Below are 23,262 nucleotides of genomic sequence, written 5' to 3'. Positions count from 1 at the left end.
TATTGGTCCGCTACGGTTTCTTGATCAGGCTGTGTTTTATTCCGATTTTATAGAGTTGGTATGGCAAACAGTTGTGGATCAGACTAAGTCTAAAAACGGATGTAATGAAATTCCCTGGGGTTGTCGGTGGCCGCAACGGTTGGCATTTGCACGGCGCTCAGCACTGTAAGGTAAAGGTCCGGCGTTCGAATCCAGCGGCCCTGCATTCGAACTCGACATACTTACAAATGGGCTTTTTGCCAAAAACACCGGCAACCTCGTAGGTGAAATACCCTCATAAAAAAAATCCTTAGTTCATTGAGGTCACTGAATCGTGGTTTAGGCGGTATGCACATGGCGGTACATGCTTACATATACTTTATCTTTTAGTGCATTCACCATGGCGGGCCGCTTTGGTAATTTTTCTCGGGCATAATTGTTTATGTTTTTAATTATGTATTATTGTTTGTATTTCCCTTTTAAAATTTCCAAACCCGATCCACAGCGTTTTTAGTCATGTCATCGGTTTAAATTTACATTGTGTCGTTCGGCATTCGAAGAAAATCAAACTAAAACGCCAGGTAAGAAGTCCCGATTTGTCATTTAACCAGCATTCGTTTAAACTTTTCAAATCAAGAAGCCTTTTCACTACTCGAAAAACCAAGAGCGACGTTTGGTAAGAAACTATTGAAAAAATATTCAGCTGTCAAAAATTTGCCACACAAGACAAATATTACCTTCTCATTCGGCACACTTCACACGATAAAAAGAAAAAAACATTCTCGAGACACAGTCTGTAAGTTGGCAGACGAACGCCAATTACATGAAGACCCCGGACACTGAGGACCCGTACGTTTTAGGCGACCATTGTGAGTGAACGGGACTTGACGAATTTTGTAGGTAATCCACGTGAATTTGGTTATTGTGCGACGAGTGATATGATGAATTTGTTGTAACATTTTGACATTGAAATCTAGTCGACATAGGGCCTATGTTCGTGAAAGCGTCCTAAACGACCTACCACCTAAACAGTCGTACTTTATTTTATTTATTTTTTTAACAAAAATAGTAGTAGACTTCTATCTCAACATGAATCATCCTGACATCACTGCTTCCTTCACAGATAAATATCATTTTTTCCACTGCACTCAACTTCATTAAAGTGGTTTGTATTCACAAAATTGTACATCCCTCTTGTTTCATGAATAATAGCCTTTATTAGACCAAGAAATATGTTGACAGGACGTCGCAGACATACGTTTGTTAGAAATAGTCCCCTTATCATTAAGTTTAAGCATCTACTTGATTGCAGAAAATCTGACCTCCAGACATTCCCTCTTGTAAGAACACATTATTACGATAATCTCTGCGGTAAACAAGATTTACAAATAACAATTTGGGAGGAGTCTGCCACTTTTTTTTCACCAGACACGTTTTCAATGAGTTTTTCTTGTCATTAAGCACACAACAATTGTAATTTCTAATAACCGTGTCAACATCCAAATCGGCCTTGGAAAATCTCTACTTCACTTGGGAAGAAGTTTGGAACCGAATTTAAAATTCCTGCAACTAATCAAAATTTTCTAACATCTAATTAAAACGGCTCTGTCTTTAAATATACCAAGAAAATCGAAAGATTGTGGGGTAGTAGGACAAACAAGTATCAAATTATCTGTGGCACTTTTTCCGATCCCCTTCGTGGCGTGCCGTGATTTCAGATTTTCAGCAGGGGATCGACAGGAGTGGATATACTCCGTTTATAAATAGTTATTAAAGTTTTGAAAGATCTATCAACCGTAGAAAGGCGCAGGGTTGATCTAACGGGGTAAAGTCGTACCCACGGCGATATCCAGTAGCGCCAAGTAGCTCTTATTGCACTTGTACACCGCTCCACTGGAGCAATTCGAAAGAGCCAAGTATATCTTTTTGTGACAATTATTCTTTTTTCCGCAGTTTACGACAAATCTGTGCACAACTTGCATCATGACCAGAAGTGGCAACAAGAGACGACCCTCGGGAAGCGTGTCGCGCTGTACAAGCTTCAGGGGGAACTCGGCAGGGGTAACTTCTCCATCGTTAAGCTCGGCGTTCACGAACTTACCAAAGGTAAATTGTAAAACACTGCATAAAGTCTAATTCGATACAAAATAAAGCCATTAGAATTTGCTTAGGGGCGCTAAACTCTACCCCAGTCGATGTCCTGCACAGGGAAGCTAATGAACCCCCGCTATCAATCAGGAGACAATGGCTAGCAGATAAATATGTCCTCAAAACCTTTTCCTTACACCACCAACTCTATCAAAAAATCCACAATTTGATGATCGAAGTCCTAACATCCCCTTATTGGATTAAAAAAAAGCCCCCAATTATTAGCACCTTAGGGTGGGAATGCCCCAGGTTATTCCAATCAATTCAAGTGAATAAATATCTACCCCTATTCAATCTTGAATTCTTCTCAACTATGCAAAGATCCCGGTTAATTATTCTACCAGATTTCTCCAAATTCCCGCCCAATGAAGTAAACCAAAGATTCCGCGAACTCATCCACAAAAAGTGGCCCAACGCGACTACCATATTCACAGATGGTTCTAAAATGGATGGAAAATCGGGTGGGGCATACTATGACTCTCTCAATAATAAACATGCATCGTACCGGTTACCAAATGAGTCCTCCTCGTTTACTTGCGAAATGTATGCAATTCTGTTGGCTCTCGAATACGCGGAATATATTGAACACAATCAGGTATTAATTTGTTCGGATTGTAGGAGTGCCTTGTCCAGCGTCACGACTCCAAATCTTACCAAATCATATGGTACAGAATTGACCGTTAAAATTATAAATAAAATAAATGATCTCCGGTATAAAGGAAAGCAAATTCTATTCTTATGGGTAAGAGGCCACTGTTCATTGAAAGGAAATGAGAAAGCCGATGATTTGGCCAAGTCAGCTACCAAAAAACCAGAGGTAGAAAAAGTGTTGAAAATATCCCATTACGATGCCATCAATGTTATCAAAAGTAGACCGATTGCACAGTGGCAGGATAGATATAAATCATCAAGCACTGGACAATGGTATAAATCCATCTTTCCGAAAGTCGGATGCGTTCCTTGGTTCACCAAAGAAACGTTTGAAAGGCAAGCCATTGTTACAATAGGCAGACTACGGTCAAACCACTGCATCTGTAATGCATACTTACACATGATAGGAAAGAAAGACAGTGATCTGTGTACCGTATGCAACCTAGTAGATAATGCGGAACATATTGTATGGCATTGCAGAAAATATGATGAAGAAAGGAAGACTATGTTCGGTGAGATAGACCAGTGCGAAATAGCAAAACCTTATAATTATAAATTCTTAATATGTACAGAAGACTTCGATGTTTATCGGGCCCTGGTCGATTTTGTCAAACGAACTCGTTGCAGCATATAAATAATATATAAATAATTTATAACGAACAAATTTAAAAAATAATAATAATAATAACAAACATGGAAAAAAAAAAAAAAAAAAAAAAAAAAAAAAAAAAAAAAAAAAAAAAAAAAAAAAAAAAAGTCTAATTCGTATTTAACAAATAATGTCGAAGTATTAATAGATATCCCTAGAAGAACTGCAGATTTTTTATCAAAACTCATACCATTTTTTAATAATTTTTTAAAATTATATACGTTGTACTATTACACGAAAATTATTTCAGAACGGGTCGCTGTCAAAATTATGGACAAGTCCAAGCTGACACCAAAGGCGAGAAAAATGCTCGTCCGGGAGATAGCAAGTATGGAGGCGGTCCACCACAAAAACATCATCAGGTGGTTCGACAGTTGCTACTTTGATTGTTAGTGGCACAACTTTTTGCTCAAAGAAAGTTGTTTCAGGCTGTTTGAAGTTGTGGAGACATTCTCTAAACTGCATTTAGTCATGGAGTTTGTCAATGGTGGTGAACTTTACCAAAAACTTTTAACAGAGGGAAAAATGAAAGAGACCGATGCCAAGCAGACATTTGCCCAAATCTTATCAGCAGTTAAACACTTAGTAAGCGTCTTACTTTACAAAATTAACAGTCAATTTGTTTGGGCTTTGTACCAAGTTTTGTTTTTACAGCACGAACGGAATATTATTCACAGAGACATTAAGGCTGAGAATGTTTTTTGTGGCCCAAGGGGGATAGTTAAGCTTGGTGACTTTGGATTTAGCACAAGAGCTTCAGGTGAGAGACTTTGTTTTTCATAATAAAACAAAAGGTATTAAATTTGTTTGAAATTATAGGGAGTGAGGAATTGAAAACATTTTGTGGTTCACCACCATATGCTGCTCCGGAGCTTTTCCGGGATGAGAGCTACAGTGGGCGTCCTGTAGATATTTGGGCTCTGGGTGTACTCCTCTTTTTCATGACAACTGGACATATGCCCTTCCCGGCAGACTCTATTGCTGGGCTGAAAAGGAGCATCCTCCTCGGAGTGATAACTGCTCCTGCTCATCTCAGTCTACCCTGCCGAACTCTCATAAGTAAGTAAATTGTATTTCTAATTTGTACCCAACACACTTAAAATTCTTTCTGTTGCAGGAGGGATTTTGAGGCAGACGCCAAAGGACAGATTCTCACTGGATCAAATAGCCGAGTCTGAATGGATGAATGGGCACTCAATAAATGGAGGGACATGTGAGAAGTACATACTGTCACCAACCCTAGGGGTAAATAGTCATCACATCCTCACTTGTCAGCTTTTAGTTAAACTGTTGTGTTACAGGTGCCAATGGAGAAACTCTCACAAGAGGAAAAGACTGCAAGGGAGAAACTGGAAGCGCTTGGCATCACCCAGAGCATGCTTGAGCACGAGATGATCCAGGGGGCTCGAAGCACAGTCATAGCTTCTTACAGGATCGTCATTCATAGGTTGCAATGCATAGCCCAACTGCCTCCGATTCAGCCCGTGAAACCCCAAAAATCTCGAGCTTGCTCTATATTGTAATGATAACCGATTTAGAATAGCTCCTTTGTGAGAGAAACATTGACCTGCACTATGAGGCTGAATTTAAAAACAAAATCTTTCCACCTAGTTAAGCCCAATTAATATTCCAAAATCCTATTTACTATATAATTTCTATTGATTTTATTCCCTGTCAACCACACTCCTCGCCGAGCTCAAAATCCATTGAGGGCAATCGTCTCGAATATGAGTTATATTGTCATATTTTGAAACAAAAATAAATAAACAATTCACAGTTACATGTGTTTTTTAAATATTGTGGTTATAAAAATAATGTGCCAAAACTTCAATTCGATATTTGTTAGTAAAAAGAAACCAACTTTTTTATATACTGGTTTGATTGCAGTAAATTTCTGGAACAACACAATTCTGCAACATTTTTGCCGCTAATATTTTACTAAATTCAATTCTGAATTTTGGAAGGTTAACAAGTATGAAATACTTTTCTATTAAAACAAACATAAAGTTTGTCTTCAACTTAATGTATTATATTTTATTGCATTTTATTTATACCTAATGTTTTATTATGAAAACACTGTTAATTGGGTCTGCATGAATTTTTAAAAGATGTTTTATATTTTGTAGTAAGTACCAAGCAATAAAAATTGTTGAAGAACCACAATGTTAAATGGCAGGTCTTAACAATTTATTTCATAATTACAAATGAAATCTTTTTAAAGAATGTACAGCATTGGTTTAGTCTGAATTGCAATCAAGTACAGGTCAATGAATAACGTACTCTTGTCATGAATGTATTCCTAATGTTTAAAATATTTATATAGATAAATCCCTCTGGAACAAGGGAAGGCAGTATTGTAGATTGTATTTTTTTAATGTTACATTTTGCTCATCTGAATGTTCCACTCTATCAAACTATTTTACTATTGTTTTGTACATAGATATACAAACAATGTAATCTATAAGTGTTTTAAATAAGTAACCGCCTAGAGTAGCTCTGATACTTTGTAATTTATATACATTTCTACAAATTAGAGGACTGTTAGTAACTATTGACCAATTAAATTTTTTTATCGATGTTTATAATTATAGTTTATACATGTTAGTATATGTTATCAATATAAACTGTCATCACAAACATTCTCCTGTATGTACATATAATAGTATTGTGTTAGTGTAAAGTTGTTTAGATCTTAATGAATGACATTGCCATTTGTACAATGTTGACAATAAAAACTAATTTGAATGTTGTTTTTTTGTTTTATTCATTATTATCTTAACTCGAAATGTAAACAATAAGTTGAGCGCAGTACCTTTTTCAAGAAAAATTTAATTTTGACAATGATTGGATATCAGAAAAAAACTAGTTTTGAAAGATTGGATGTTTTCCATCACTCTAATTTAATCACTTTAATTTAAAAGTTATAAAATACATATGACAATCAAAACTCAATGAAAAATATGTTTGAAAATTTTATTTGGTTTGTGTGAAAACTAATGATGTTACTATTTTTGTCAAGTAGGTATACATTTAAATATTTACAGTTTAACAAGGCTTAGTTTTTGGTTAATTACTTGAGTAAGAATTTCAGAAAATCAGCATCGTTAATATTTTATTTCAACACCTTTTTTCACTTCTATGTAGACAAACAATACTGAATTCAAACTATGAATTCACAATGTTGTGCCATGATATAAGTATTTTGATATTCTAAATAAAAGAAAAAGGTTAACATTGTAGTGAGGTCTGCAAGGTGATAAACCTAAATCAACCCATGACAAATTGTATGATATAATGCAAGTGGTGTATGTATGCATTATATTATTACAGTTAACTAAACTAGCTAATTTATTTTATTTTTTCACTTAAAAATGTTTTCTTGTACTTCCTTTACCAGAGAGCTTAAATATTTTTGAAAGCTTAGCCAAGGAGGTTAAAAGGCTGGGTATTATTAACAAATTAATAGCCATCTGTCGAGATAGGCGGCAATAAAGCCAACTATCTAATCAGTAATAAAGTCCAGGGCCGATTATGATGCATTAAGACCAATTCGGTTTGAACAATAAAACTACTCTTTTTGGGGGCATACCCCAGGGCAGAGGGTCAATTGGGAGGATGATAAACTGGCCGAGGAAAGTTCAGTGAGAACACCTACCAGCCCTGAACACTTTTGAAGCATACCAAATTAGCAAAAACGTTAATCCATCAGAGAGATTAGGTTAAGAAGAATTGCTCGGTTCAGTGGGACTGTATCCCAGTACAGTTCATCATAAGACCATGGCAGAAAGTAATGACAGAACTACTAAATTTAGGATGTCTTAGGGCTAAAATGATAGTAGGACAGCTGACTGAACACTGAAGACTCTGGATGCATATGTATAGACTCAGAGACTACTTTCTCAGCAGTAAGTTCAGAGCCGTTTGGGATTGCATCGAGATAATTGAGATAAGTTCGAGAAATTTGGGATAACAAAAAAATTACCCTTGTTTGAGTACAAAGGTTTATAAAGGGCAACAAGAAATATGTTATATTAGCTTAGGACAGTTCAACCAGGACAGCTATTGACCCTAAACCCTTCTGTATCATATCAATTACCAAAAATATAGTACCAAGATAATTGGTTGTGTTTGAATCAATAGAACTGTATCCTAGGGCAGAGGCATGCAAAAAGTTCATCAAAGGACAATCACAGAAACTAACGGCAAAACTGCTAAACCTAGAATTACTTAGGACAAGAGTGATAGTAGGACTGCTGATTGGACACTACAGACTCTGGAGACATACGTATAGACTCAGAACAGCAGAAACAAGCCTATAACAAGATAATATGTCCTATGTTGGTGCAAAGGCCTGCCTATGCAGGTTGAGAATCCTTTTACTGGGAAATAAAACCGCAAGGTCTGAAAGATTGAAAGATACATGCAAGAGCCTTTAACAAAGGTTTGGGATCTGATGAAAAGCCTTAGGCTTGGAAACCACATTACTCTATTTTTACTTTTCATCTGATTAAATGCCAAAGAGCTACAACTAATAACTTGTCCATTATAAAAATATGACAGAATCAAACATCTAGGTCTTTAAACTGCTTGGGAGAGGATAGAGAAGAGATGGAGGGAAGCCGACTGAATCTAGTAGGCAGGAGATTTGCCTGCATACTTTTTGTATCTCATACCGGTATCACATACACGTCACTCATACCAATCGCCTCCTTGTGAGCTTTAAACTTAATGAAGAGCTTTTAATACTAATAGAGATAGACAACAAGACATGCTCATTATCCTTCTAATGAGTATAAGAAAGGCTCATTTTTACCTAAACCTATGGTATGTCAAAAAATTCTCCACCCTGTAGATGTCAGAGTCAACTTATTAACCTTTTCAAGCCCACACATAAAAAATTTATTTATGAATTGTTTCTTATTTTATTTACATATTTTCCGAGCTTGAAAAATATAAAAAATGAGAAAATTTTGGCAATTATTGCAGTAAATCAATGCATACAGCTTAGTAGGGTAACAATTGTTGCCATCAGGAACCATCAAGAAAACACCTTGTATTCAGCCCACATTAAAAGAAATTAGTGTTCTCATGATTTATATAGATTATTTAGAACACGAAAATGTACATAAAATACGGCAAATCATTTGTCTGCATAAAAATTCATCAATATTACAAGAGAAACTTACTAGGTGGTGAAGATTTGTGAGTAGTAACTAGTAACTACAGTATTGGCGCCAAACAATTCAGTGTTGCCAACTGGCAGAAACTCTATAAGCAACACTGTGCCCAGTCTAAACTAGAGATTCCCCCCATTGCTAAATTTGTGTACTTCTGAGGTGACATTGGGCCCCATTAAAATTCTTATCAAATTAAAATTTAGTAAAATTAAAAGCCCATCATGAATAACACATAATCGAAATGTAAACTTAATGCTTCTAAATTTACTGCTATCCTCAGCAACGAGTCTTTCAAGACTAGGTACCTTGATCATCTCCGATCATCCTAGTTTTGGACATTGGTGTAATTAAAATGAATGCATTTCAGGCTAACTCCACCAATAACTCATAGCTGATGATATTTCAGAATACATTCCATTACAGGAGTTATTGTTAGTAATACCAATGTCCATAGATGAATAGGAACTAGTAAAGAAAAGAAACCTAAAATCTTACTTTTGTCTATCAGACATGTTTTGGACCTCAGAACAATCAGTGAAGGTGGCGAAATTTCAAAATGCAGCTGACAGGGAAAACCAGTGAGAATAGGCAGAGCAAGATGCTCTAGATCAGATGATCGACACATGCACCCACACAGATTTCACAACAATGTTCCAAAACTTTCAAGATCAATTAATATAGTTATTTTGTTAAGAAGAATTATTAACTCATTAATGAATTGTTCAACTTTTTTCTAGTTTTAACTTTAGTTGTACAATCATTTGGAACACCTTGTGGCAGGCAAGTGTACGTTTGGGGGGATGTAGCCAAATACGATGACATAGGTCCATCTTGTGAATCTAGAGAAAAATCACCTTCAGAGTTGGAAATTATTTACGAAACATTATTGAAGGAGAAAATGGATGAGAGCATAGAGAACTTTTTAAGTACAGTGTTGAAAGTGCAGATAGTACTCTCGTTCTTTTGTAAGTCAGAGCAGAAGCATAAAGAAGTTACTAATTTTAAAAATTTAGCATAAAGTTTTACTAATTTTGACTTTTGTTCCAGCGATCGTGACCATATTCAGTGTGATAATTCTAAGAAAGAATGATTTCATCATTCATTTGGACAGAAAGTTTGGCAAAAAAACAAGTATTGGTGCTCCTGATGATGCTGTAGTCAACTAATGCAAATAAACAATTCGCATAAATTTGTTTCTGACAATTTTATAATCCATTTTAATTCAGCACCCTTGGGGCAAAATTGGATAAGTTGGATTTTGACTGACAAATTAGATAGTGCTTATACCAGTAATACTTTCAACTTGACAGATTGTGTATATTTTTATTAAGTTGAAACCACTTCCTTTTAAATGCAATGTGCCTTTTTAGGCACCCTCAAGATTTTGATAATTCTACTTGTATTAAAGGTTTAAACTTTAAAATGGGGCGTCAGTGGCTGCAACGGTCTAGGCATTGACACCGCGCTCATTATGCACCCCAAGGATTCATATAACTTAAGTTGTGTTTTTGTATTACAATTTACCCTCAAGGGTGCAGAATATGGCCTTAATCACCAAGTTGCATTAAACAAAAGTAATTATTATTTATTTATTTATTTTTAATCAGGCTTATTATGAGCATGTCACCATCACTAGAGCTATATAAACGTTACTTAATACTTCAAATTTCACATTTAAATTTAAAGAATTCATAGATGAATGGGGAAAGTATGTGTACGATGATTTTATAAATCAGTGGGTATCTGAGAAAGGTTAGTGTCAATTAAATAGTATGAGTATGTTCGGCAGAGGAAATAAAAAAATTTTAAAAAAAGTTGACAGACTTCGTTTCTACCTTGCAGTTCAATATGTTTTTTGTATAACTCAACGTCTCAACCATCAAAGAAATAAAGCATTACAACCAAATACCTTGATGAATTAGAACTACCGGTGTACTATAAGAACAGAACAGAGGCCAACAATGGGAAGGCCCAAAATCAGCGACTATCAAAACAGAAAGCCCAGTACCCTTAGAAGTACTGAGGAATGGTTATGATCTGAGCCGTCAATCCAATATTACCAAAAAGACCATACAGCAGTACAAAGTAAGGTTGGGAAATAGCATTCCATGAGTCAATGCCCATATCAGGAACAAAGGAAACGAGGTAGAAGACCCAGAGGCGAAGGAAGTGGAAAACGAGCAATGACATGGCAGGAGATTTCTGGAAGGTACCACTTAGCTATGTGAGGCTCCAAAATAGGACAAATGTGCTAACTGAATGGAATTCACAATGAGTTGAAATGGAGAAAGCATCCCACATGAAAAGATTTTTCCCACAATATTTGCAAGTGCTCACCTAAAACTACACATTTTTAGTGGTCACAGAACAGCTAAAGAATAGTTTTAACTATTAACTACTTAACTAATAACTATTAAAGAATAATAGTTTTAAATTAATTGTGTGAATGTAGTGAGGGAGCGGTACAGACGTGGGCCCATCTGCGTTTGATTGCAAACTTCAGGAAAGGAACAGGATCAGACTTTGCAGGGAAGTACTGCTGCAAGAGTCATCTTGTTCACAGCATAGAGTGTTGGTGGAAAGGCACTTGAGTGCATTCTTAATTGTTGTAATGTTCAATCATATGGCTATGTATGTTAAATACATGCAATCAGGTATGAATAAACTCCCTGGCTACAGGGTTACTGTGATCAACAAAAATAGAAAAAAAATAGAAAAAGGCTTTTTTCCTATGGTGTCCACAATCCTGACTCATTTTAAAACGTTTAATACAATCAATAGAAACATTCTTTCTCATCAGTTAGGCTTCTACCGCACCATTCCATAGTCCAGCAAGGTTTCAAAATCTTTGACAACGTTTCCTCTGTGAACAAAAAGTATTACATGGCATTCCTGGTTTCTGACACCCGGGGATCCCATTCAACTGACCACTCCTTCAGAGTGGACTGCAGTAATGGCCAATACAATGCAGTGTCCCATAAGGGAGCATTCTTGGTCCCATCCTGTTTATACTGTCCTATTTATACCGCTAACTTTTCTATACATTCCAACACCATCATTACCACCACACACATGATAACACGATTTTGTCTACAAACCCATCAGCCTTTAAAACACAATGCCTATGTACCACCCTTTTTTTCTCATTAGGAAGTATTCCATAGTAAATCTCATGTTAAAGCTCCCAACCACACATCCTCCTACAAACCCATGAGCCTTCTTCCTGTGATGTGTAAAATACTCGAACGCCACATTTTAAAAAGTTTAATGCCCATTCTAGATTCATAGAGAATTATTTATTCTCACCAACTTGGCTTCTGTACCTAGATTTCAGAGCCAATGGCACCATTTCCTCTACTCTAAAAAAAAAAGAATATTGCTTAGGTGCGTTCCTATGTGGCCTAGGATTTTGATTGTGCCTGGTGGCATCCTCTATAAACTTAAACGCTTTTTACTTATCCCTTATAAAGTTATCATAGAATCCAATTTTACTTACCGATGGTTCAGAGTAAGGTGAATGAGCAATGAGGATCTGGAACTTTTTTCTTTTCTTCTGAATTCTCCATCTTTCTTTCGCCCACCTCTCCTGTATAAGCAGACACGGTCCTGATGTTTTGTTTCAGAAACTAGCCAAGTGTTAAGCAATGAAAAAAGAACAGTGTTGCTCATAAAATTAAAAGTGATGCGAGGTTGGCAACACTGTAGCTGTCATTAATTTGATAGGCTGACTTTTTTGGGAGGGAGTCTGGAACTCTTTTCTTTTCTTCTGAGTTCTCTACCTTCCTTTCAGCCTCCTATCCTGTATGAGAACAGATGGTCCTGATGTTTTAAACCTCATTCAGATACTGGCCAAGAAAAATAAAAGAACAATGTTGTTCATAAAAGCAGGAGTGAAGTGAGGTTGGTAACAGTGTAGCTGTCTTTAATTTGATAGGCTGATTTTTTTGGATGGGAGACTGGAACATTCCACTTTTCTTTTGAGTTCTCTCAGATTATGGACTTAAAACTGGCAACAGGTATATATCATTACATTGTTATAATTTTTTGGAGAGGATCTTGAATTTGGCCCTTTTTTTCACGATAAGGTTTTTATTTAGATAAATATTCACATTGCTGAAGAAAATCGGTCAATACAAAAAAAAATGTTTAAATTATGTGGGCTGTTTTCCGTTAAACTCAGACATTTCTAACACTGGATTTAATCACAGGAAGATTATAAACAGAAAACGACTTTTTAGCGTAGATTAGACGTTTTATTAAGATTTAAAAAAGGAAAAGATCCGCCATGAATTTTTTCGTTAGCCATCCCCTAGCAACGGTCTCCAAGGTCATGTTTTTTCTAGCAGCCGGCCTTGTAGTAAACAAAAAAAATTAAAATAACTTTTTTTTTCTTTTTCCTTTTGCCCTTCGTATTATCCGCTGGAGGAATTTTCCAAGGTCGTGGCGTTTTTGAGAGATCTGTGTGTTACAGGATGGCGCAGGTTGACGAAAACCACCTTTACCGAGATTTTTGCCTCAGGAAGAACTACCCCCTAGAACCGAGCGTAAAGCAAGCGTTGAAAAACGCGAGGTATTGCTTTTATTTAACTTTTTTATTGTCTTTTCACAGCGTACATTGTAAAACAAAAGTATGATTTCTTCAAATTGCCTTTTCAAAACAAAGTACCTTTTGGTTGCTAAATTATCCTCAAAAAATATGGAGGTCGTGAACACTGCAGCAAAGTTTGACCTAAACCTAGATTTCTGAAAATTTAGACGTTTGTTTGACCTTTTTACATTATTTTGTTGTAACATCTCTTACACACAATGAAAAAATTCCGCAGTTAAACAATCTATTTTTGTAAAAAAAAAAAAAAAAAAACGCACTGGTGATTTTAACTTCCTTCCCCAGTGTGGTCCAACCAGAATATATTTCGGTCCCTATTTTTTTTAAGTCCAAGCTATGGACCATGCACACTTTTTAAGGAATTAAAGCATATTACATTGCAACGCAACTCCAACGTAGCATCATACCCTGGCAATATCTTCCTAGTCATAGATGTTTCAAAGTCTTCTTCTTGGCAAAATTGGTAAGTATTTGTTTCAACTCCATCAGGCTTGGCTACACACACAATACAGACTTTTGTCTTTTGTATTGAAATAGTAATATTGTCAGTCTCGAGGATTTGTCGGTCCTCGACTAAACCATTTTAGCATTTACCAAAAGGTAATAAGAACAGGGAAAAAGGAGGTATGATGCTGCCTTATGAAATGAAAATAAAAATCTATATTTATAATAAAATACAATGTAAGAAAAAAAGGAATCAGTAGCTGCAATGGTTTAGGTGTTGACATGGAGCTCATCACTGAAAGGTTAAGGTCCTGGGTTCGAATCCGATATACTTACGAATGGGCTTTTTTCAAAAACAGCGGTGTCCTCCCCCCAACCTGGGTTCTTATAACCTCCCATTTGAAATATCCTCATTAAAAAGAAAAAAAGCCTTTTGCTAAATAAAACTTTTAACTTAATTTTTTTTTTAACGAGGGTTTGCAACAGCAGAGGTTAAAACAACCCTTGGGATGCCGGTGTTTTTGAAAAAAAGCCCATTTGTAAATATGTCAGGTTCGAATCCAGCCCTGGATTCGAACCCGGGACCTTTACCTTACAGTGATGAGCAATGTGTCAACGCCTAAACCGTTGCTGCCACCAACGCCCCTAGTAAAACTTTATTATTATTATTATTTTTAATAGAAAACCAAAGTTCAGCTTAGGTAAATCAAATGAAAAGCTCAAATCAATATAAACATAACTGTAAATACATTTTAAAGAAAAAGAAGCGGCACACTTCAAAAGTGAATAAGAATCTAGGATTCAATTAAAATAAAGGAATAGGCTCTACGATGTTGGCTCCAGCTTTTCCATCACTAATTAAGTGACTTTCTCCCTGCTTTCCATATCACTCTGGGGAAGAAAGCCCCCACTAGGTTTGTTTGTATGCAAAATATATGAAATAATTAATTTTTCATTCTTACAATTTACTTTTTTTTGTAAACGTGCCAGTTTAGTCAAGCTTTGGATTCTCTTAATTGATTAATTTTGCAACTTCATTTCAGCTAGTTTATTTCCTTCATACCCCAAATATCCTGACACCTCCAGATTATCTAAGAATCAAAAAGTGTATCTGTACCCCAGGGCAAAACTGGATAATTCGAGTAAAGATTAACAACCAGGAAAACAAAAATCTATTTATCCCTCAGAAGGGTTTAATTATTATTAACGAAAATAATAATTGTTTATACTGGCCATTGCCCATTCAATTCCCACCTCAAAAAAACGGGAAAAATTGATACAGAAACCTGCTGACTCTCATGAAAGCAGGAGTATGGGACTTTGTGACAGCAAAGCTTTGGCCTGGAAACAGTACAGCCTCTTCAGAAAGGTGAATAAAACAAAAATAAGAGAAGAAGAACCGTGAAAAATGCTAAACTACCTTAAGTTTACCTTCTACCATGACACCATAGTGGCAAAATTAAGGCATCATTTTGTACTTCATGCAAAATGCGCAAAGTATTCTTTTTATAAAACATTAAATTTGAAATGTTTCACTAAAGATTAGCCTTATGCTATCCTTTAGAAGCTTTTTTTCTTTTTTAATGCCAATGCATTTTTGGGCCAATCTGTCTCCCTTCTTCAAGGCTTCTTGAAGTTATAACATACTCAAAAAACAAAAAAAAGTTTAAGCAGTTTATGATTTCTTCACCATAAAAGAAGGAAGAAGAGTAAGAGTTTATTTACTCAGTTCTAATTTTTAATTCTTGAGTTCTAATTTGTCAAAGTATTTGTCCTGGTAGCAATGTTGTTTTATTTCTATGACAGCTGAGTTATAAGCGCAAAAACTTATTCAAAGTAGTTCTGCAAAGTAGAAATGAAGTCTGTCATAATGTTTTGAACATTTTAAAAGGCGTCTTTCAAGGATTTTGTACATCACAGGAAGAAGGCTGATGGTTCTAAAGAAAGATATGTGGTTGGGAGGTTTATGAGCTCTAGGTATGAGAATAGTTAAGGAATACTTCCATAAAAGAGAAAAGTAGATGGTACTTAGGATGGCATTACATAATTATACTCTGTGATGAAGAGTTAATATTTAAACAAAAGTATAATTCTAATCTCGAGTGCTATAGAGTTAAATTCTACAATATTTAAAGCGTGGAGATAGATTTGCTTGAGATTTTGCAATTTTATATAAATAATTTGTCTGAATTCTGTTTTAATTTCAACTTTAAATCTCCTTCAAATTTTATAAATTTTATTTTTATGTTTAGTGTCACTGGAGATTTTGACGTGTCTGGTCATCCACTGGGGATAGAGACGTGTGAGGCAATTGCTTATGTCCTTGCAAAGTCTGACAACCTGGTGACACTTAACTTCACTGATTGTATGCTTAATCCAACATGCCTCAACATTATTTTTGAGGCACTCATTAGCAGTAAAAATATCAAGGAGCTTAACTTGTACGGCAACAACATCACAACACATGTGACTGTCAGGCTGGGAAAACTCCTAGCCCACAACTCTAGTATTAAAACGTAATAAAAACCTATGGAGTAATTTTTAGAATAAAATATCATTTGCTTTTATTTTTTTAGGTTAATATTGAAATGGAACAACATGGGTGTGTCACTCGATTCTTTTAGCACGTTTTGTAGTGGACTGAAAGAGAACCAAACCCTTGAAAATCTTGACTTGCGAAACAACCAAATCAGTCAACAGTCTGCAAAAGAGATTGCAGATGCCCTTCGAGTAAACACAAGCCTTAAACACTTAGGTGGGTTATCTGTCACAAAAATTATTAAAAAAAAAAAATTAAATGAAAACTTGACATAATTATCTTTAGACTTACGATGGAACTCAATTCAGAACGAAGGTGCTGAAGAACTTTTGAAAAGTCTAGAAGAAAATCAAACTCTAATGACACTACAGCTTAGGGGAAATTTTGTCCATCGGGAAATTTTAATAGCAATAGGTTAGTTTTGATTACAGGCTTGTGAACATATTTAAATAATTTTTCCTCCGAATTTTCCCCCCTCAGAGGAGTGTTTAAAGAACCACGTGAGTGTTCTAAAGATGAGTACTGATCATGTCGTCAAGACAGAAATTCTCATCAACCATATCAAAAGTCTTGAGGAGACAAAGACCAAGCAGCTGACCAAGATAACCGAAGCTGCCAACAAGCACATGAAGTGAGATTTTTTTAACTTTCCTTTTTAGAAATCATATATCATAGGAAATGTTCCAAGTCAGGGAAGCGGAAAAAAGGCTTTCTGAGATTATGGAGGAGAACCGTACAATGCAAAAACAGATCGGCACCCTTGAAGAGCAGGTTTTTACTTACAAGACGAAGCACAAAAATGAAAAGCAGCGTGCTGAGGCTCTTGAGGAAGCGATAAAGGAAAGGGAAGCTTCTATTAAAGAGCAAATGACCAATTACCAGAACACAATTGAAAAACTTCAAAAGGTTATTTTTGATTCAATGATAATAAATTAAATTTCAAAGTAGTTTTACTTATCATTTCTGGGTATGCATCACATCACACCAAAGCATAAGGCTTATATAATTCCTTTACTTAGAGATGATCAGAAATGTCCAAAATGGACAACCGATTTTAGAACTATAATTTTCCTCCATTTCAGTCCCTTCAAATGAAAGAGCTGGAACAACTCAAACAAGTCAATACCACACAAGAAAAAATTTCCAATGAAAAAGAGGTCATAATAAAACTAGAAAATGATCTCGCCATTGAAAAGCAGACTTGTATGAATTTAAGGTCAGAACTGGCACAGTTGAAGAGCCAGTATGATACAAAAACAAAGCATTTAGAAGGTATCACTGTTTTAAAAATGTAAATTTATTGTTTATAAGTCTTTGTCTAATTAATTTGTTTATTGAAGAAAATTATGAAATGGATAAGAAAATTTGGCAAAAGAAATATCAAGAACTAGAAGCAGCAACTGAGAGCAAGATAGAGAAAATCAGGACTCTATCTTCAGAGAAGCAACAGAGTCTAGAAAATACAATTATGGAGCTAACAGAAAGACAAGTAAATTTTGTATTGTCAAATTTATTTTTATAATCAAACTTATTTTTTTAATATTTCAGTCAAACAAAGTTCTTTTAATAAATGATAGAATTGAGAGGATGAAGCAGGAAAAGCGTATGATTGAGGAACAGCTGCAGTCGGCTCAAGGAACAGTCGTCCAGCTGCAGAGGGAGAACTCTTCTCTTATTTCACAAGTCGCTGAACCTGCCAGAAAACTAACTTCTCTCCTCGAGGTACATTGCCCAATTTTTCTTATTAAAAACAAAAACTACAACCTTGTTGATGTAGGAGTTGTCAAATGAAAAAATGCAAAATCAGCAGCTTAAACATGAAAAAATGGAAGAGAGGAAAAGCAGGGAAATCCTTCAAAATGAGTATGAAACGTCTAAGAAGGAAATAATGTCACTTAAGAGCATGTACAACAACCAAGAGATGCATTTCGAACAAGAGATCAAGGACATGCGGCACCGCTGCAAGCACCTTGAGGCCAAGCTTGAAGAACGAGAGAGAAAGATTGCCAACATCAGGTACAACACTATTTATCACTTCCAATGCTGAAAGCAAAATGAAGCAGTCCTCAAAATCAAAATTTATTTTCAATTAGATACTAAAAGAGTAAATTTCCAACAAAAAACCCTTTTTTTTGTTTTTCATTTCGCAGGCATGAAGAAAAGGCCAGGGCCAAACTCCTGCATTCGGCTTTCAGTAAATACTGGGATAGATATCATCCTTCTTCTGGGGAAAGTTGATTTAGCAGTCTGGCATATTACAATTTTAATACATTTGTATTTTTTTATTTATTTATGAGATTTTTTTTACTAAAGTTTACTTTCTTGTAGTTTACTCAATATGTAAACAAACAAAGTAAAAGAAAAAATGATACTTTATTCTTAAAAATATAACTTGAAAAAAGAGAAAATTATTTCAAGTTATGATAATTGATAAATTTTTGAAAAATACTGATGAAGTAAAACTAGTTGGATACATATATCTAAGTTTTACTACAATCAAAACATGTTATGACTATTACACATTTACAAAAACCATGTTAAATCTATTTAATGCTGGATTAGCAAAAATCCATTTTTCACAGAATATATGCTTCAACAATTTTCAAATTGAATATGCATTTGTTCACAATTTTCCATTTTGAAAGGTCGACCAACTTTATAAACTCAGGTCTTTTAAAAATAACCTCCAACTCTGTTTAATAATTGATGTTTTTCATGTAGAAATCTTATAAAGAAATCGATACCGCCGGGTGGTGCGGCGTTCAAAAAAAAGTCCATGGTTCGCCTCGGCAGAGTGAGATAGAGCAAAGTCTGGACAAAAAGGCGGATAATACGAAAATAAATTTTCTGTATTGTTTAGTTCAACAATTTATGCCTAATTTACTTTCAACCCATTAATTTAAGGTTGCATTAAATTAGTAAACCAATGTAGCATACTATTAAATACCGTTTAATGTGAACTCCAAGATTTTCACATTCAGAATACATTGCTACAGCTTGAGATTAAAAAAAAAACACTTCACATTTCCATATTTTTATTTTACAGAAAAATGTTGAATCATGGATATGTAACTGTTACTAATCTCTAATTCTAGCAGTAACCTTAAATTGACCTAAACTAACCAGTTACTTTACCTAGCCTAAACTGTCCCAAATGTTACCTAACATAACTAGTATATAATGCTCTCTAACCTACCTAACTTAACTAGTCGCTTATCGTACCTAAAGTATCTCCTTCTCTAACTCTACAAAACATCCCTAACTCTACTTAACCTAACTTAATCTAAACTGTCCCCAACCCTATCTGTTTTAACTTAAATCGGCCTTAACATTAACCCTCCTAACTTGATTAAAAACATCTCTAACCCTACCTAACTTAATTCTTCCCTAACCCTAACGATACCTAACCTAACGTAACGGGCCTGTCACACCCCTTACCTAACCCTAATTCTACTTTACCTAGCCTATCTCTAACCCTATCGTCAACCCTACCAATTCTTACCTCATCTTACCATCTTTAACCCTATTTACCCGTCGTGAACCCGACCTCACCTAATCCGTCGCTAACGTTATGAGCATCTAACCTATCCCAGCTCAACCTATGGATACTTGGTAACGTAAAATCGATAACCCAAAAAGGGTCATTCAAGAAAAATTGTGCATCCAGCCCGAAAACATATCCATGTTAAAATGTATTTACTTGAAGTACAATTTGCGTCGACCGCTGACATAATTAAAGCAAACTGAGACCAAATTGAACTCTTCTTAAAATTATGTGAACCTAAAAGAGCAGAAAAATAATTTACTCATTGAAACTAATTTTTCAAATTAATTTGTATTATTGTTTTAGGGTCTTTTATTTGGTGGCTATGGCTTCATTGGTCTCATTTTGCTCGCTCTCGTATCTGTCGAGTTTTTAATTAAATGGCGAACCCGGCGACAAGTAGAAAATCCTCGTATCGGAAATAAAATTGTTTTGAAATGAGTTTTAATCATTGATGAGCTAGCTTTAAACGCGAAGGTGTACGGTACGCCGTGAGGCAACTTGTGATTAGGATTGAAGGCAAAGTTTGCACTCAGAACCGCGCCATACAGGGAAAAGCGACTTGAAAGGAACGTGAAAAGTCCTTCCGCCCTTTGAAAGGTGATGTAGAATTTATAAGATTTACATTTCAACCCCTGACGTGAGGAAATCATGAAATTTATTGTAAGCTTTATACATTTCTCGTATTTTTCTTTTCTAGGGGGTGTTGTGCAATTTTTATATATTTTCTTACATTTTCACAAAGTGCTATTTAAACAGTGCGTTAAGTTTTTTCGCGAGTGTTGAACAGTGTGTAGTTAGCTGGTTCATCGTAGCTGTTTTAAGGCAAGGATTGTTGCCTTCAGAGGGTAAATATTTATTTAATGTATTTAACATCTATTTTTTATATTTACCCTGTCTACTACTTTCTGATTTAAACTTTTTTATCTTTTCCCAGGAGGGATTTACAAATGGTAAATCAACTCTCTCTGCTGGCAGTCAGGTTAGTGAGCATGTTAGTATAAATATTTTATTATTGCCCCAGCAGCCAATATAATCATCTTGCTTCAATACTGTTTGCCTGTAATAAATGAAATACAAATTTTAATAGAATCAGTGTTCCAGCAATAAAACATTATCTTACTCTTTAATTGATACATACATCAAATTTAGTTTTAAAATATTCAACAATTATAAACAACGAAACGGTGCCGATTTACCGGGTGTCTTATTAAATTGGACTGAAATATTTTCTCCTGCTTTCACGTCCTTTTCTGCCAATTTGCGCTCTGATATCCAAATTCTGCTTCAACTTTCCAGATTTTTTTTCTTTAATACCCTAGATCTGAAGATGAACTCATTTTATTTCGCTATAAATACTCATTCAGTATGTTTTGTCGACATCTCCAAGTTCAAAAAAAAAATTTTAGTTAAAAATAAAAAGCTTTAATCGTCTCATTGAAATTCGACAAAATCTCTCAGTCGAAATTTTCGGCTAAAACTCGTCGAGCAGTTTTGTCTTCAGCGTTTTCCAACTATTAAAAACCTGCTGCGCTTTTGATAAACAATAAACCTGTCCCTTTTAATGATCTTTTGGTGAATATGGGTGTTTCTAGATCCTCTTCATAAGAATCGCAGTCTCTTCAATTTGTGACGCATCATCTCCGGAAAATGAAATTGCCATTTAAAAGCATAAGGATTTCTTGCACGTGCTCCAAAATCATCAAATCCGGGTGAATTTTGTCTTGGTTTTTTCGGCATATTTACTTCTCGACTTGTCTTGTGTTGTTTATTTATTTGTATGTATTTAAAGGCACAATAGGGCTTTAAGCCTGCTTATATGTACATATTAGGGAAAAAATTAGTCTTATAATCAGAGTAAAATAATATTAATAGCAATAATAATAACGATAATAAAAATCTAATAAAATGTACAAAATAATAAGGGCAATATTAAGTCCAATGATAAAACCACGTAACGAAAGAAAAGTTGAAAGAGAAAAAAGTAAGATTTTTGTAGTGTTTAAAAACTCAGATGCCATGGACATACTTCCCGGGGAAGCAAGTTCCATAGTCTTGACCCTTTAATCTGAAGGATAAGGCTTTAGTTTTAGAGGTGTGCTGAAGGATTGTGCGATTATTATTCCTTTTCTTTATACTCGTCACAATCGTCATTTGTTTGTTCACCACGAAAGTACAATTTTTCAATCCGAGTACCGACACAAATCGAGATCAAAACAAAACCAACTAACCTCCTACTAGCAAGCTAGCGGCTTCCAATTTTGTAAGGAAAGTGGATATAGTGGTTCTGGAAATTGAACTCGAAATGAGCTGATAAATTTTATTGAACAGAAGAAAATAATACTTAAACAACACAACTTGAACAAAATAAGTATTCGACACAAGAACACAAGCATTAGCGTCTATTAAACAACTTAATATCAACTAAGTCCTTTTTCCCATTGCCCTCTTGGAGCATCTCAGGCCACTTCCGACATAAATATCTACGGCGTGTTATTGCCAAATGTTGAAAATTACATCAAAAATGGATCATTTAACGATGTATAAATGTAAACATGGTTTATCGGAACGGGCTGAAAATATTGGAATCGTTATTTAGTTTCTGTTAAAGTAGCCATTTCATCCTTACGTCGAAGTGATAGCTGGAACCTTCGACTGAGGAGGAAGAGTGTAAAACTAGTATTGAATCAGGCACCGAAAATGGAAAAACGGCATTGACGTTTGTTGAGACGTTCCTGGAAGGGAACACCTGACAACGTCAACGGCACAAAGAGCTGACTCAACTTTGGACCTGTTTTGCCGAGTCGGACGAGGCTGCATGTCTGCAGGTCTGATTCACCCTTTTTCCATTGGTCGATCCCATAGGTGTGTTCAGCACGCCCATCGACATTTTCCACACCGCGTCAGTTTACATCTGTTCTAATAATGTAAATAAATACTAAAGAATTATCGTTTATCGTAAATACAATTTAACAAAATACTTTATTTATTATGTAAAGGCGATCGACCAGCTATTATTCACATTATATTCGTTGAGGTAGGGCACGTGGTCCGGTGAATATTATGGTATTCAATCTATCAAGCTTTCGGTTGTTTATTCACCTTCCTCAGTGTACATCTATGTATACATCATAATTGATTTCTCCTCCCCCAAAGACCTCCAATCCAAGCAACATTTAAACATCAAAAAACAAAATTTTCAGCTTATTAATAGATGTCCCAAAAATGTATTCTGATATTCCCTCAATTCTTGTTTTATCTGCTGGCGCTCCGTGTTGTCCCTGGACTCTTGAGATCAAGGAGTCTCAAGTGAGCTTGTAGGTGTCGATAGTGACTAGATACTGAAGTCTCCTCGATGAAGCGGTTAAAAGTATTAATCGCGAGAGATCCGTGGGGTTTGGTCTTTCTTAGCCTGGGGCTGCCACTGTGCCGTGGTTGGAGGGGACTTCGCTCTAATAGAGCGAGGCTGTACCGCAGACTTTTACAGACTTAAGACCTAAAGACCAATAAATAGGAAAACCAACA

General features: G+C 35.4%; 3 protein-coding genes across 10 annotated transcripts in view; all 3 read left to right on the top strand.

Moving 5' to 3' along the window:
• LOC106673825 (serine/threonine-protein kinase NIM1-like) overlaps positions 1 to 6,172 on the top strand; it is a 117,148-nt gene extending 110,976 nt beyond the window's left edge. For 4 of the 5 annotated variants that reach the window (XM_014406131.2, XM_014406130.2, XM_014406132.2 and 1 more), the window contains 7 exons: positions 1,933 to 2,085; positions 3,678 to 3,789; positions 3,856 to 4,012; positions 4,082 to 4,187; positions 4,247 to 4,486; positions 4,545 to 4,672; positions 4,729 to 6,172. In XM_014406131.2, coding sequence (XP_014261617.1) covers positions 1,933 to 2,085; positions 3,678 to 3,789; positions 3,856 to 4,012; positions 4,082 to 4,187; positions 4,247 to 4,486; positions 4,545 to 4,672; positions 4,729 to 4,950 — 1,118 coding nt within the window. In that variant the 3' untranslated portion in view covers positions 4,951 to 6,172. Of the gene's footprint in view, positions 1 to 697; positions 849 to 1,932; positions 2,086 to 3,677; positions 3,790 to 3,855; positions 4,013 to 4,081; positions 4,188 to 4,246; positions 4,487 to 4,544; positions 4,673 to 4,728 lie in introns of those variants that run through there. The other variant, XM_014406133.2, reaches the window with a different exon arrangement.
• A 168-nt stretch (positions 6,173 to 6,340) lies between these two features.
• On the top strand, positions 6,341 to 9,797 carry LOC106673966. Of its 2 annotated transcripts, XR_002909980.1 has the most exons (4): positions 6,354 to 6,445; positions 8,972 to 9,035; positions 9,113 to 9,569; positions 9,652 to 9,797. XR_002909980.1 is itself a non-coding variant. In XM_014406375.2 (3 exons), exons 1-3 carry the CDS (start codon positions 6,424 to 6,426, stop codon positions 9,768 to 9,770), a joined length of 369 nt encoding a protein of 122 aa, XP_014261861.1. In that variant the 5' UTR covers positions 6,341 to 6,423; the 3' UTR covers positions 9,771 to 9,797. The 2 variants fall into 2 exon arrangements, 1 of the variants encoding a protein (XP_014261861.1); XM_014406375.2 differs by lacking the exon at positions 8,972 to 9,035 and having other exon boundaries at positions 6,341 to 6,445; positions 9,342 to 9,569.
• A 3,133-nt stretch (positions 9,798 to 12,930) lies between these two features.
• On the top strand, positions 12,931 to 20,179 carry LOC106673942 (leucine-rich repeat-containing protein 45-like). Of its 3 annotated transcripts, none has more exons than XM_014406339.1 (11): positions 12,931 to 13,174; positions 15,907 to 16,170; positions 16,231 to 16,409; positions 16,479 to 16,607; positions 16,674 to 16,824; positions 16,886 to 17,099; positions 17,276 to 17,465; positions 17,534 to 17,682; positions 17,742 to 17,915; positions 17,971 to 18,209; positions 20,044 to 20,179. In XM_014406339.1, exons 1-11 carry the CDS (start codon positions 13,077 to 13,079, stop codon positions 20,111 to 20,113), a joined length of 1,857 nt encoding a protein of 618 aa, XP_014261825.1. In that variant the 5' UTR covers positions 12,931 to 13,076; the 3' UTR covers positions 20,114 to 20,179. The 3 variants fall into 3 exon arrangements, with proteins under 3 accessions (XP_014261825.1, XP_014261824.1, XP_014261826.1); XM_014406338.1 differs by lacking the exon at positions 20,044 to 20,179 and adding an exon at positions 18,915 to 19,061; XM_014406340.2 differs by lacking the exon at positions 20,044 to 20,179 and adding an exon at positions 18,344 to 18,488 and having other exon boundaries at positions 12,969 to 13,174.
• The last annotated feature ends 3,083 nt before the right edge of the window (positions 20,180 to 23,262 follow it).

The sequence above is a fragment of the Cimex lectularius genome, unplaced genomic scaffold (genome assembly GCF_000648675.2).
Source record: "Cimex lectularius strain Harlan isolate CLEC.00 unplaced genomic scaffold, Clec_2.1 scaffold6, whole genome shotgun sequence".
In the NCBI taxonomy this organism is placed as follows: domain Eukaryota; kingdom Metazoa; phylum Arthropoda; class Insecta; order Hemiptera; family Cimicidae; genus Cimex; species Cimex lectularius.
Note: the sequence above shows the minus strand (reverse complement) of the source record. Positions and strands in the feature narration are given on the sequence as shown.